General features: G+C 46.9%; 1 protein-coding gene across 1 annotated transcript; it reads right to left on the minus strand.

Annotated features, from left to right (window-relative positions):
- Positions 1–1403: 1403 nt before the first annotated feature.
- On the minus strand, positions 1404–14869 carry itm2bb (integral membrane protein 2Bb). The gene is made up of 7 exons (XM_061088253.1): positions 14632–14869; positions 5217–5348; positions 4408–4476; positions 4140–4289; positions 3945–4055; positions 2384–2534; positions 1404–2212 (listed from the first exon to the last, which is right to left on the minus strand). Exons 1-7 carry the CDS (start codon positions 14713–14715, stop codon positions 2124–2126), a joined length of 786 nt encoding a protein of 261 aa, XP_060944236.1. The 5' UTR covers positions 14716–14869; the 3' UTR covers positions 1404–2123.
- Positions 14870–15053: the final 184 nt, after the last annotated feature.

Consider the following 15053-nt stretch of genomic DNA (forward strand, 5'->3'; position numbering starts at 1 on the left):
CAAGCGGACAGGCACCGCAGTGCATGATGGGACATCACTATTATTATTTAAAATAACTAATCCAGACTTTTTTTTACTTTGTAAAACAGGAAGTGTTTCTTTAGAAAGGAAGAAAATATATATGATATTATCAATTATCACAGGAGGTTCATAAAAATTTAACATACCTATTAACTTAGTCATAAATATTATTATTTTACCAGACAGTCCATTTAATTCGTATTTAATTTGACACAGAAACACACGATCAGCTCATTTAATATTTGTTTATAATGTTTCTCCTGCTAATAAAGTGTTTGTTTTGGTAGTTTGACTCTTGAGTGAAGAACAGAGAAAGTTCTGAGACAAACTGGGAATATGAGACTAACGTGATGGGTTGATTACATCATTCATTAGGTTTTATTTAATGTGGCTGATCACATCCACTCAGGTAAGTTATGTCACTCAACTGAGGACCCGATGTTCCACCTGAGGTCCAGATGTTCCAGTTGAGGACCAGATGTTCCACCTGAGGACCTGATGTTCCACCTGAGGACCAGATGTTCCACCTGAGGACCTGATGTTCCACCTGAGGTCCAGATGTTCCAGAGGTCCAGATGTTCCACCTGAGGACCAAATGTTCCACCTGAGGTCCAGATGTTCCACCTGAGGACCAGATGTTCCACCTGAGGACCTGATGTTCCACCTGAGGTCCAGATGTTCCAGTTGAGGACCAGATGTTCCACCTGAGGACCAGATGTTCCACCTGAGGTCCAGATGTTCCACCTGAGGACCAGATGTTCCACCTGAGGTCCAGATGTTCCACCTGAGGACCAAATGTTCCACCTGAGGACCAGATGTTCCACCTGAGGTCCAGATGTTCCACCTGAGGACCAGATGTTCCACCTGAGGACCAAATGTTCGACCTGAGGACCAGATGTTCCAGTTGAGGTCCAGATGTTCCACCTGAGGACCAGATGTTCCACCTGAGGACCAAATGTTCGACCTGAGGACCAAATGTTCCACCCGAGGACCAGATGTTCCAGAGGTCCAGATGTTCCTCCATTTGTATTAAAATGCAACAGAATTTGTTCTTATCAAATGGAGAAAGTGGGTTTTACTAAATGTGCAGCAGTGAAGTTAAATGACTGCTGCTCCGATTCCTCAAGGTGACCACCCCCCCCTCACCCGACCACCTGGCCTGCCCCCCCCCCCATGTGAAGTCCATGTGATTAGAGCTTTAATTAAGAACAGATTTCCACTGTGATCAAGTGACACGGACGCTGTGACAGCTGATCCAGTGTCAGTCCTCTGAGGTCACGACTGGAGACACAAAGTCACTGCAGTAAAAGTAATAACATGTCGATAACATACTACTTACATAATAACATGCCACTTACACAAAGAGAACATGACAACAGCAGTTGTGTTTATTGTGTTTATTGTGTTGGTCTGGTCACATCCTTTTAAGAGATTATATACACATTAGTACAAGAAGAGTTTTCCAAAGAATGACACATTCAAAACAAAACGACCGACAACTCTGGTGAAAAAAGATTTTAACACAAGTGTGTGTTCCCCGTGAGCTCTCTCTCCACTTCCTGTTTCCTTACGCTGCAGTTTTTACTGTTAAAGCTAAACGAGAGCGACACGTCTACACCCTTATTTTAAGACCATTTTCCAGTTAAGAAAGAACAGATGCAGTGAATTAATAACTAAAGAAGACAAATACAAAAAAAAAACAAGAGTCTCTGAACTGAAAAACCCAGAAGAGTCGTAGAAAAAGTTAGCTTTACTTTGAGATTTAATTTGGACTGAAAGAGAAACTGTATATTTACCCACATGTGCTATAAGAACGTGTTTGTGCTATAAATGTTACCAGGATTAAAATAATTTACTATTTTATACTCAGCTGATTTTAACTAGTTATGAAAGATAATGCCGCCCCCATCAGAAAGTGGAAAACACTCGACTCTTCTCCTTTTATTTCACAATCACTGATTATTCACCAAACAGCTTCACCTTCCGTCCTCACTCACTGGGACGACCTGAAGTCAAGGACAGAAGAGACAGGACAGGTGAGGAATAAAAACACTCGCTCTGCACGCCAGCGGCTGACGAGCAGCTGGGCGGCGCCCGGCGTCCTAGGCCTCGCAGATCAGCGTCTCCACCACGAACGTGTTCTCGAAGTGACGGATCTTGTGGCAGTTCAGAGCTTCACGCTTCTGCATGCCTGTTGGGACGGAGACACACGGGTTAACGTTCTGCTGCAAGGTCACGGGAAGGTCAAACCTGTAACCTGGTTGAGACAGCGTCCCTCAGGGATGAAGAGATTTAACTTCATCCTGAAAGCAGCTGCTCTTGCTGGGTCATCAGAAAGGACCGAGTCATGTGAGGCTCTTACCCAGAATCCGGTCCCTACGCTGCAGCTTGAAGGTGTCTTTGCCGCGGCAGAGGTTGTAGATGAAGTATCCGAGCTGCTCAACGTGCTCCAGGCGCTCGGTCACGATCATCTCCTCATGGACCAGGTAGGACTGGGGCAGGTAGGTCCCAGCCTGGAGGACAGAGGAGGACAGAGGAGGTGAGAGGAGGTGAGAGGAGGTGAGAGGAGGGGAGAGGAGGGGAGAGGAGGTGAGAGGAGGACAGAGGAGATGAGAGGAGGTGAGAGGAGGTGAGAGGAGGTGAGAGGAGGTGAGAGGAGGTGAGAGGAGGTGAGAGGAGGGGAGAGGAGGACAGAGGAGGACAGAGGAGGTGAGAGGAGGTGAGAGGAGATGAGAGGAGGTGAGAGGAGGTGAGAGGAGGTGAGAGGAGGGGAGAGGAGGACAGAGGAGGTGAGAGGAGGACAGAGGAGGTGAGAGGAGGTGAGAGGAGGACAGAGGAGGTGAGAGGAGGTGAGAGGAGGTGAGAGGAGGTGAGAGGAGGGGAGAGGAGGACAGAGGAGGTGAGAGGAGGTGAGAGGACAGAGGAGGTGAGAGGAGGTGAGAGGAGGTGAGAGGAGGTGAGAGGAGGACAGAGGAGGTGAGAAGAGGTGAGAAGACCACAGAGGAGGTGAGAGGAGGACAGAGGAGGTGAGAAGAGGACAGAGGAGGACAGAGGAGGTGAGAGGAGGTGAGAGGAGGACAGAGGAGGTGAGAGGAGATGAGAGGAGGTGAGAGGAGGACAGAGGAGGTGAGAATAGGACAGAGGACGACAGAGGAGGTGAGAGGAGGACAGAGGAGGTGAGAAGAGGACAGAGGAGGTGAGAGGAGGTGAGAAGAGGACAGAGGAGGACAGAGGAAGTGAGAGGACGACAGAGGAGGTGAGAGGAGGACAGAGGAGGTGAGAGGAGGACAGAGGAGGTGAGAATAGGACAGAGGACGACAGAGGAGGTGAGAGGAGGTGAGAGGAGGACAGAGGAGGTGAGAGGAGGACAGAGGAGGACAGAATAGGACAGAGGAGGTGAGAGGAGGACAGAGGAGGTGAGAGGAGGTGAGAGGAGATGAGAGGAAGACAGAGGAGGTGAGAGGAAGACAGAGGAGGTGAGAGGAGGACAGAGGAGGTGAGAGGACCACAGAGGAGGTGAGAAGAAGACAGAGGAAGTGAGAGGACGACAGAGGAGGTGAGAGGAGGACAGAGGAGGTGAGAGGAAGACAGAGGAGGTGAGAGGAGGACAGAGGAGGTGAGAGGACCACAGAGGAGGTGAGAAGAAGACAGAGGAAGTGAGAGGACGACAGAGGAGGTGAGAGGAGGACAGAGGAGGTGAGAAGAAGACAGAGGAGGTGAGAAGAAGACAGAGGAGGTGAGAAGAAGACAGAGGAAGTGAGAGGACCACAGAGGAGATGAGGAAAGAGGAGATGAGAGGAGGACAGAGGAGGTGAGAGAAGGACAGAATAGGACAGAGCACCACAGAGGACAGGTTCAAACATGTCATGAAAGATCTATAATACTAATGTGTGAGTCCCTGGACAGAAGGTGAGATGTTTCACCTTGACGTTGACCAGCAGCTCCAGGAAGTCTCTGGGCGGCATGACGATGGAGGTGTTGAGTGGGATGACGTAGCACTTGTTCAGGCTCAGATCCAGGTAGGCAGTCAACCTCTGAGACAGAAGACAAGCAGGACGTTAGCTCACTGACTACAGGACACCAGGTGGGTCCAACAGGAAGCTGCGTCCTGCTCTCACCCTCTGGAAGTCGTGGACGATGTCGGCCGGGTCTCCGTCGTCGAACTCGGGCACGGGGACGCTGATGAGCTCCACCTGCTCCTTCTCCATCACGCGGATCCGCTCCTCCAGCTGGCGCAGGTGGAACTGGTTCGGCAGCTGCACGTCCACCTGCAGACCAGCAGCACCAGTTAGTCAACCATCAGTGGCTCATGGTTTACTGGGTGAAGCAGCAGATTTAAGCTCTTTCATTAAAATGTGCTTCAACTTTTCATTCCATCAGCCTCACCTCCTCTTCCTCTCGGATCATGAAGTCTCCCTCGCGGTAGTTCACTCCGCACACGAACACCGGGCTCTCCTGCAGGGACCAGGGGAAAAGAGATGAGCTGCTTTCAACAGGAAGTGCAGCAGCAACAATCAGTTCATTACTTCTGTTCCAAAACATCCACACAGACAAGTTCTTTATTGTTTTTCTTTTCTCCAGTTGGATGACGTCATCCTCACGCCACCTGAACAACACCGGAGGAGGAAACACCTGAAACTGGAACAACCTGGGACGTGTTCAGACCCGTGGCTTCACGCCCTGGTCGTCGGGCGGAGTCGGACCTGAAGCAGCAGCAGCAGCTTCCTGTTACCTGTTACCTGTTGGAACCGGTCGCTCTGATCTCCTCCTGCTCAGGCGCTTCACCTTTCAATCCTCGATCATAAATGATTTTAATAGTAAAACAAAGATAAAACTGAGTAAATCCTCATCCTTCAGTTGGCTTTAAAGAGGCGTTGGTGCAGTTTTTATATTTATAATCATTATTGATATTATGAGAGTCTGATTTGTGGCTGATACAAGTCATGTGTTCACGTTTGCTGATATGGAAACTGATATTTTACTAAATGAACAAAGAACAATGTGCATTTATGTTTCAATTTAAATGTTCTTAATTAAAGTTTTATATATTTACTTGTTTTCTTGTATTTACAGTTGTTTATAATAAAGATGATGGTTGAACTGTCAAATATCAAACCTCAACCACATTTCTTGGTCATATCTGCAGATTAACTGTGTCTTATTTCTCTTCCAGGTGAACCTGGGCGTGGCCTCACCTCCAGGATGTAGAAGCGGTACAGGTACGCCCCCCCGACCACCACTCCAGACAACATGAGGGCCAGACCCAGACACATGCACCAGCACCAGGCCCGGGACTGGTGGCGCACCGGCACAGCCGCCTCCGCATCCTGCAGGAGAAGAGGAAGATGAGGAAGATGAGGAAGATGAAGATGATGACCTGACGCAGACTGAATGTTTATAACTTATGACAAATCCCTTTCTTTACTTTCACATGTTCAGTTTCCAGGTTTTGATCTAAAAGTTTGTTTTTCTGCATTTAAAACCCATTTAAGATTCAGATTCACTTTCTCTCTTTCCATCGGTTCATTCACTTCTCAAACATGATTGTGTCGTCTTTTTTCAAAACAACATTTTACACAGAACAGAGTTCATTAACCACCAGACAAGAGGAAATGAACCAGAGAACAGCTGTTTGTTGAATTGGGCGGTGGAGAATCAGAAGTGTGTGTGTCTGTGTCTGTGTCTGTGTGTGTCTGTGTGTGTCTGTGTAAACAGGTTTATCAGCCTCGGACTCTGACCCACATGATAAAAACCCGACATATTTGAAGGCTGAGTCCCAACATGTCGTGTGTTCTCGTCTCCTCCTGAGGAGAAGCAGAGAAGCTCCTCTGTGCGAGTGAAGGGAAACTTCCAGATCTCATGAAGCTGCTCTGTCCACGTTTCCCTGAACAAGCTAATTTTTTTTTAACCAGTGTCTGAAAACAAAAACTCCACTGAGGAATTCCCAGTCGTTAGAGGAACTGCTCCAAAGAATGATTCATTATTAATCAGTCTGTTTAGTGAATCAGTTTCACCTTCTGTGTGCAAGTTAGAGTGACAACAAGTGCATGGGGGGGGGGGGGGGGGGGGACAGCTCTGGATCAGCTGGGATCTCAGTTCTTGTCTTTGACTTCGCTGTAACGATCCCTGTCACCAGTGGAACTGAGCTGCAACTCATACTAATAACACAACTAACGATAAGATGATAAACTACTTTTTCATTTCAAACAATCATTGACTTCTTCGCTCAAATGTCACAAATAAATTATTCCCAGAAGTCGTTGAAACAGCTGAGAGAAGAAACGTCCTCGTGGTTCAAACATTATCATCGGAGGTGAAGACTGCAGCTGCTTCCTCTTCTTCTTCTACAGTTTAATTCTGTCTCTACTTCCTGTGATTGGTCCAACAAATTATTAACATTCACATTCACCAGCTCGCTCAGTAAAGCAGGTTCTTCAGCTTCTTCTTCTATGTTATTATAAATGTGGCCCCAGCTTTGCATTTCCTGTTCAGATACAAAGTGAAGGACAAAGCTCATGAGGAACAGGAAGAGCTCCGTGTGTTCTGACCTTCAACCACACAGAAGTGGTGTGAACCGTTCCTCCTGGACGTGATGAATGTTGGGACAGAACAAACTGAACACTTCCTCTCCAAAGAGGACGTGAAACAGAATCAACATCAAACAGATCAGTAACAAACTCCAGCAGCTTGTGATGTCTGAAACAATCTGAACAACTCGCAAATGCCACAATAATACAACAAAACTTCTGCCACGTCTGCAAATTTCTCTGACAACTCGAGTAAAACATCAAACTCCATCATTGCTGTGACCTTTGACCCCCTGAATCTACTCATTACATCCAACAGAATGTTGTAAAAAACAACATCGTATTGAAAAACCTGACGGATAACTCAGAAATATAATAAACCTCCGGCCACTGGGAATAAAAACACAATGTTCGAGAAAGTGAAAAGAAATCCTGGATCCTGTTCCATCCTTGAGCCATAAGACGAGAATACACAAAAATTAAAACACAGATCAACTGAGTCAGAAACTGTCAAATCCTTCGTTTCTATTTCACAACTGTGCTGCAGCGACAAGATCTGACAGGCCTGTGGGGGAGCATTTCATAACTGCAACTCACACACACACAGTTTACCGACGTCACACAAACACACACACACTCACACACACAGCTCAGAGATTTGTATGATAACTTAGTTATTTCTGGTTGACAGGTTCAAGACTTTTAAATATATAAAAAGAGTCAAATTAAAGCTCAAAATTTGAGTAAAGTTTTAACGGTTTTGACAGAATTCTCCCCTCCACCAGGGAGGTTGTGTATTCATCTGCCTTGTGTAGGGGGAACAACAACACAACGACTTGTGTTCACGAGTTTGTGTTGTATGTTGCAGCTGTGAACTCTCCCCAGTGATAATCTACAGGAATGTGAATTCTTTATGGATTTCAAAACTAATGGTTGAACTGTGCCTTCAGCAACATGTTGTGTCTTGTTGTGTCTGGTTCAGTGTTGTGTGTTTCTGTGATGTTTGTTAGAAGTTGTATTTTCTCGTTGTGTAAACACAGTATTCTGTGTTCCACTGATCCAGGACCAGGTCGAGCAGTAAAGCTCTTTAAGCGGATCAGGCCGCGGCGTCCTGAGCGGCGTCCACCTGAGACCAGCGTCTCTCCGTCTCCATGGCGACGGTCACAGATCCGTGTCCAGCACAGGTTGAGTTTCAGTCTGCAGGTGGCTTCACGTGAAACTCCATCCTCGTGACCCGACACAACAAACACACAACTATCTGACAACCATCCACCTCTGCAGCCTCCAGCGTACAGCTCCTGTATAAAGAGCTGAGGGACAGACGGTCTGTTGTCCTCACGTCTGTAGTGTGAGGACGGGTCAGAGACAGGATGTGAAGACACAGCAGAGCAGCTTCATCCAGAGTTTTATTTCAATGCTCAATTAAATTGTAGTTTTTCTGTTAAATGATTTCTTGTTTGTTTTACATGTGTACATGTTATAATTATTATTATTATATTACTATTATTACTATTATTATTATATATACTGTTGCTGCCATTATTATTATATACTGCTATTATATTGGTATAATTACTATCATATATAAATATATATTATGTTATATTATATACTATATATACTGTACTATTTTTATATACTGTCTAACAATAACATTACCATCATATCATCAGTACTATTACCATCATCTTGCCACTGCACCTTATCTACCTATTTATCTTGTGTTTCTGTTTTTATTCTTTCTACCTCAATATTTTTTATTTTATTCTATTGTATTGTATTTTATTGTATTAAAATATACCGGCTGCTATGACGACTTAATTTCCCTTCGGGGATGAATAAAGTAATCTATCTATCTATCTATCTATCTATCTATCTATCTATCTATCTATCTATCTATCTATCTATCTATCTATCTGTCTGTCTGTCTGTCTGTCTGTCTGTCTGTCTGTCTGTCTGTCTGTCTGTCTGTCTGTCTATCTATCCATCCATCTATCCATCTATCCATCTATCTATCTCTCCATCTCTCCATCTCTCCATCTCTCCATCTCTCCATCTATCTATCCATCTATCTATCTATCCATCTATCTATCCATCTATCCATCTCTCTATCTATCTATCTATCCATCTATCTATCTATCCATCCATCTATATATCTATCTCTCTCTCTCTCTATCTATCTATCTATCTATCTATCTATCTATCTATCTATCTATCTATCTATCTATCCATCTATCCATCTATCCATCTATCCATCTATCCATCTCTCCATCTCTCTATCTCTCTATCTATCTATATATCTATCTCTCTATCTCTCTCTCTATCTATCTGTCTATCTATCTATCCATCTATCCATCTATCCATCTATCCATCTATCCATCTATTTATCCATCTATCTATCTATTCCTGAAGCTGAGTTCTGATAATGGATGAGCAGCCTTCACTTTATAGCATTAGGTTAAATATAATTCAGATTATTGTAAAGATCAAGATCATAACCGTTCACCTTTATAACGTTATGTGTTATTAAAGCTTTTACTAGACTGTAACTTTAGTGACAGAATAAAAACCCGTCTGCAGGGGGCGGAGTCAAAGCGTTTCTCAGGAAACCGTCTTCCTGACCACGACCACAGCGTCAATGTTTATCTGTCATGTCACAAACATTAAGTTCTGAGCTGTAATGACCAGATTCAACCAGCGGGTGTCCAGAACCTGCGGACTGAGACGGACAGTAGCTGTGCTGTGGGTGAAAGGTGATGGGGGGGGGGGGGGGGTGGGGGGGGGTCGTCCTCCGCTCCCTGTTTATCTGCTGCTCCGTTAATCTTCCATCTTGTTTTACAGTCTGGTTCCCAGTGGGAGACGGATGAATCTGACTGATTAGACTGTAATCCTCTTCACAGGAGGGACACACGGGAGGGACACACGGGAGGGACACACGGGAGGGACACACGGGAGGGACACACGGGAGGGACACACGGGAGGGACACACGGGAGGGACACACAGGAGGGACACACAGGAGGGACACACAGGAGGACACACAGGAGGGACACACAGGAGGGACACACAGGAGGACACACAGGAGGGACACACAGGAGGACACACAGGAGGACACACAGGAGGGACACACAGGAGGGACACACAGGAGGGACACACAGGAGGGACACACAGGAGGGACACATGGGAGGGACACACGGGAGGGACACACGGGAGGGACACACGGGAGGGACACACAAGAGGGACACACAGAAGGAACACACAGGAGGGACACACAGGAGGGACACACAGGAGGACACACAGGAGGGACACACGGGAGGGACACACAGGAGGACACACAGGAGGGACACACAGGAGGACACACAGGAGGGACACACAGGAGGGACACACAGGAGGACACACAGGAGGACACACAGGAGGGACACACGGGAGGGACACACAGGAGGGATACACAGGAGGGACACACAGGAGGACACACACAGGAGGGACACACAGGAGGACACACAGGAGGGACACACAGGAGGGACACACAGGAGGGACACACAGGAGGACACACGGGAGGACACACAGGAGGGACACACAGGAGGGACACACAGGAGGGACACACAGGAGGACACACAGGAGGACACACAGGAGGGACACACAGGAGGGACACACAGGAGGGACACACAGGAGGGACACACAGGAGGACACACAGGAGGGACACACAGGAGGGACACACAGGAGGGACACACAGGAGGGACACACAGGAGGGACACACAGGAGGGACACACAGGAGGACACACAGGAGGGACACACAGGAGGACACACAGGAGGGACACACAGGAGGGACACACAGGAGGACACACAGGAGGGACACACAGGAGGGACACACAGGAGGACACACAGGAGGACACACAGGAGGGACACACAGGAGGGACACACAGGAGGGACACACAGGAGGGACACACAGCAGGGACACACAGGAGGGACACACAGGAGGGACACACAGGAGGGACACACAGCAGGGACACACAGGAGGACACACAGGAGGACACTACAAACATCACAGAAGTGACACACAGGAGGACACACAGGAGGGACACACAGGAGGACACACAGGAGGGACACACAGGAGGGACACACAGGAGGACACACAGGAGGGACACACAGGAGGTACACACAGGAGGACACACAGGAGGGACACACAGGAGGGGCACACAGGAGGACACACAGGAGGACACACAGGAGGACACACAGGAGGACACACAGGAGGACACACAGGAGGACACACAGGAGGACACACAGGAGGAAACAGAGGAGGAAACAGAGGAGGGACACACAGCAGGGGCACACAGCAGGGGCACACAGGAGGGACACACAGGAGGGACACACAGGAGGGACACACAGGAGGGACACACAGGAGGACACACAGGAGGACACACAGGAGGGACACACAGGAGGGACACACAGGAGGACACACAGGAGGACACACAGGAGGACACACAGGAGGGACACACAGGAGGGACACACAGGAGGGACACACAGGAGGACACACAGGAGGACACACAGGAGGGACACACAGGAGGACACACAGGAGGGACACACAGGAGGGACACACAGGAGGGACACACAGGAGGGACACACAGGAGGGACACACAGGAGGACACACAGGAGGGACACACAGGAGGACACACAGGAGGGACACACAGGAGGGACACACAGGAGGACACACAGGAGGGACACACAGGAGGGACACACAGGAGGACACACAGGAGGACACACAGGAGGACACACAGGAGGACACACAGGAGGGACACACAGGAGGGACACACAGGAGGACACACAGGAGGGACACACAGGAGGGACACACAGGAGGGACACACAGGAGGACACACAGGAGGGACACACAGGAGGGACACACAGGAGGACACACAGGAGGGACACACAGGAGGGACACACAGGAGGACACACAGGAGGACACACAGGAGGGACACACAGGAGGGACACACAGGAGGACACACAGGAGGGACACACAGGAGGACACACAGGAGGGACACACAGGAGGGACACAGAGGAGGGACACACAGGAGGGACACACAGGAGGACACACAGGAGGACACACAGGAGGACACTACAAACATCACAGCAGTGACGATATGTAAAACATTACAGAACATAAACACGTGATTCCACCTGGTTTCAGCAACAGGAGACAAAGGGCTTCACTTTCATTTATGAACCAGGAAGAAAAAAGTATATTTATCCCCCCCCCCATCCAACACGATAACAAAGATCACCCACGTACACACGACTGGTTCACCTACGTTAAATCTCACATGTTTGATTCCCATGTGTTTCTGGTTAACACGTGATTGATTGGTGTTTACAGTCAGATCTGTAGAAATACAGATTCACGTCACTAACGCACTTTCGATTTCAGTCGACACAAGCAGAGGTCAACATCATCGGAGAGAAGGGATCACGTTTTCAGGTGTTGTGTTATTTACCACACAACAACACAAAGAGCACAAATCCTGTTCTTCAGGGTTCCTGTGAACAGAGCGATATCGTGGTTGTTTCTGGTTCAACACAGAGGATCCGACTCTTTAAACAAAAGATGGATTCTGAGGCTGTTACTGAAACGCACTTTGACCAAACAGCTGATGAGACGTTTTAAGGTTTCCACCTGATCGGAGCTCATTAAAGGATGAATCTATAAACTGCTGAGTCATCGCAAAGACGGAGACGGCAGCAGGAAATAAACTGTTAATCTGAGTCAAACTGAGATTATCTGACAGATAAGAAGCTGAATACCTGATTATTTAATCCTAACCCAGGAAACCGAGTGGAGCCTGAACGTCTCTGGGGTTATATCAGAAATAAAACTATGTTCTCTGAGACGTGGTTAATAAACGTTAAAGCTTAACAAAAAGAAACGTAACGGAGGTTTGATGTTTTACAGTTTACAAAGAAAAACACATTCAACCAAATATACTGAATTTGAACATAAAATATAAACACTATTGTATATCTGGTCTTAAATTAAGTTAAACGCTGATGTAAAGTGTGAAAGACTCTTGTCACAATTGGTAAATGTACAATAACTTGTCGATTCTCAACATTTATTAAATACTGAAATATGATTTTACTTTAAAACCTCAACTGTTTCCAGATTTCATTCAAAGTAAAAATGTCTTAAATGTCTTAAATGTGAGGATTTGTTGATTTTCTTTGTCATGTGACAGAAAACTGAACCAGAGATGAAAACATTTTGTTTTCTCTTTACAGACAATAACAGAATAACTGATAATCGATAGTGAAACTGGTTTGAAGCCGTTGAAGAGATGAACGTGTGTTATAGACGTGTTATAAGACTCAGTGAGGAGGAAGCTAACCGAAGCGTGTAGACGAGCTCGACCGTAATAATCCTCCTGGTCTATTTATCGTCTGTGAACAACCTGAAGCTAAACGTAATGTAAATCTGCTCAGAAAACTGTCGACTCATCACAAAACAAGTATTTGCTCGAGTACTTTGAAGTTGAAGCTGGGAATGTTTTATCCTCAGGACATTTTAAATATTTCATTTCATCTAATTTGTTTTAGTGTTTCCGTTGTGTGGCTTTTGCATTCAGGTTCTCCCAGAATGCATCTGTGTGAGACAGTTTTGGACAGATTCACAGTTTTAAAATGAATTATTTACAGATGATTCCGATCTGTTATTGTTGCTGATGATTATTAAAAGCAGCTGGACGCCGTCGTCTCCTCATCGATCAACATGATCCAATCACAGCTGAGGAGAGAAGCAGCTGATCAGTCTCCACCCGGGGGTCTGACCTCCTGGAGTCAGGTGGTCCAGCTCTGACCTGTGGGCGCAGCTGCTGGACCGCTTTACCACCGTGTCACATAAGCTCCATATTAACAGTCTTATTAATAAACTGCCAACAACGACAGTGAAAACATTTGAGTCAACTTGACTCCCCAGAAGGAAAACATCCAACTTTCGATATCTAGCTCAGAGTGCGAGAAGCAGCGGAAACCGAACCAGGTCGCGTGCGCCACCGCACAGGAAGTCAAACCTAACGTGTGAGCAGAAAACCTCCAGCACAGCTCAGAGATCCCACAAGGAAACCACATCTGTGAAACCACTCTCACTGCTCATCTCTCACGTACAGTCGATTCTCACGTTCTCATGTTCAACGACAAAGTGACTCTGCAGCTCTGAGACATGAACTTCCTGTTTCTGATGACCACAGCTGTAAGGACAGAGATGAAGGGTGAAGACTCAAATCCAGAACTTCATTATTCACTGTGAACATCGTACTTGACTCAACAGGAGCTAACAAAGTGCATTTCTAACTCTGTCTCCAACACGAGGAGACGTGTAGAACGAGGAACATTAACGACAGATGTGGAGATCGCAGAACAAATCATAAAACAATCCAGTTTATCATGAACCACGTGATTCAGTGCAGATGAACCCGGTGGGATGAGCACAGAATGTTCTGGCTTCTCTCTGCTCAGCAAACATCCTGAAGGTGTCTCCTGAGATGTTCCATATTAAAGAGAATCTGCATGTTTGTCTGGAGCTGTGATCAGACATGAGGAAGTGGAACAGCTGGGTCCGGAGTTTATCCGGAGTGCAGCAGCAGACAGAAGCAGGAAGTGACAGATTCAGAGATCGCGTTTTACTTTATATCAGTTTATATCTGCTCCACTTTGCTCCGGACATATTAGTTTGCTTATTTTTTCATGTGGAAGTAACATTATCCGGAATTACAATCTCCAGAGAAAGTCCGGATTTTCTCAGAGCTTTACACTCGGAGGGTCTTTCTGCCCTGGAGGAGATTCTCCGGAGTTCAGTGCCGGTTTTAAAGCAGCTTTATCAACACACGTTAGTTTCTCCGGAGCTCAACAACCACAGAGACTTTAACACAATGTCCGTGTTTCCCTCACGAACCTTCACCTGAACTGTTGTCGAGTTAAAGACGATAAGTGAACATGTTTGTGTGTAACCGTGTTATAACCGGAAGAGACGCGCGAACACAAAGAAGAACTTCTCCCGTGTTTTCGCTGCGTGGTAACTTCCGTTAGCCATTTTCTACTCACCGCGTCCTCCGCGGGAAGAAGAGTTTCCACGTCCTTCTTCACGTCTTTCTGCGTCAGCGCCGCGTTAAAAGAAACTTTCACCATGGTGAGAGCGACCGGGAACACGTGTTAGCACTGGACAAGCTCCGGAACACCGAGGAAACACCGAGAAACACCGGGAAACACCGAGGAAGCAGCGAGGGAACCGAGGGGAGTCGCTCCGGAGTAAAGTCCTGCTCGTCTCTGAGCCCCAGCGGTAATCAGCGGGTCACAGCTTCCGGTGCGGCTTCACAACAAGAGCACAGCTGTCCGACCTGGCAACGTTCCCTCTGAGAGCAGGAGGAGAAAATATATGAATCATATATATTATATATCATGATACAGATAATGATAACAGATCTAATTCATGTTTATATATCATGTTTATATATTCATCATTATAA

The sequence above is a fragment of the Limanda limanda genome, chromosome 16 (genome assembly GCF_963576545.1).
Source record: "Limanda limanda chromosome 16, fLimLim1.1, whole genome shotgun sequence".
In the NCBI taxonomy this organism is placed as follows: Eukaryota; Metazoa; Chordata; class Actinopteri; order Pleuronectiformes; family Pleuronectidae; genus Limanda; species Limanda limanda.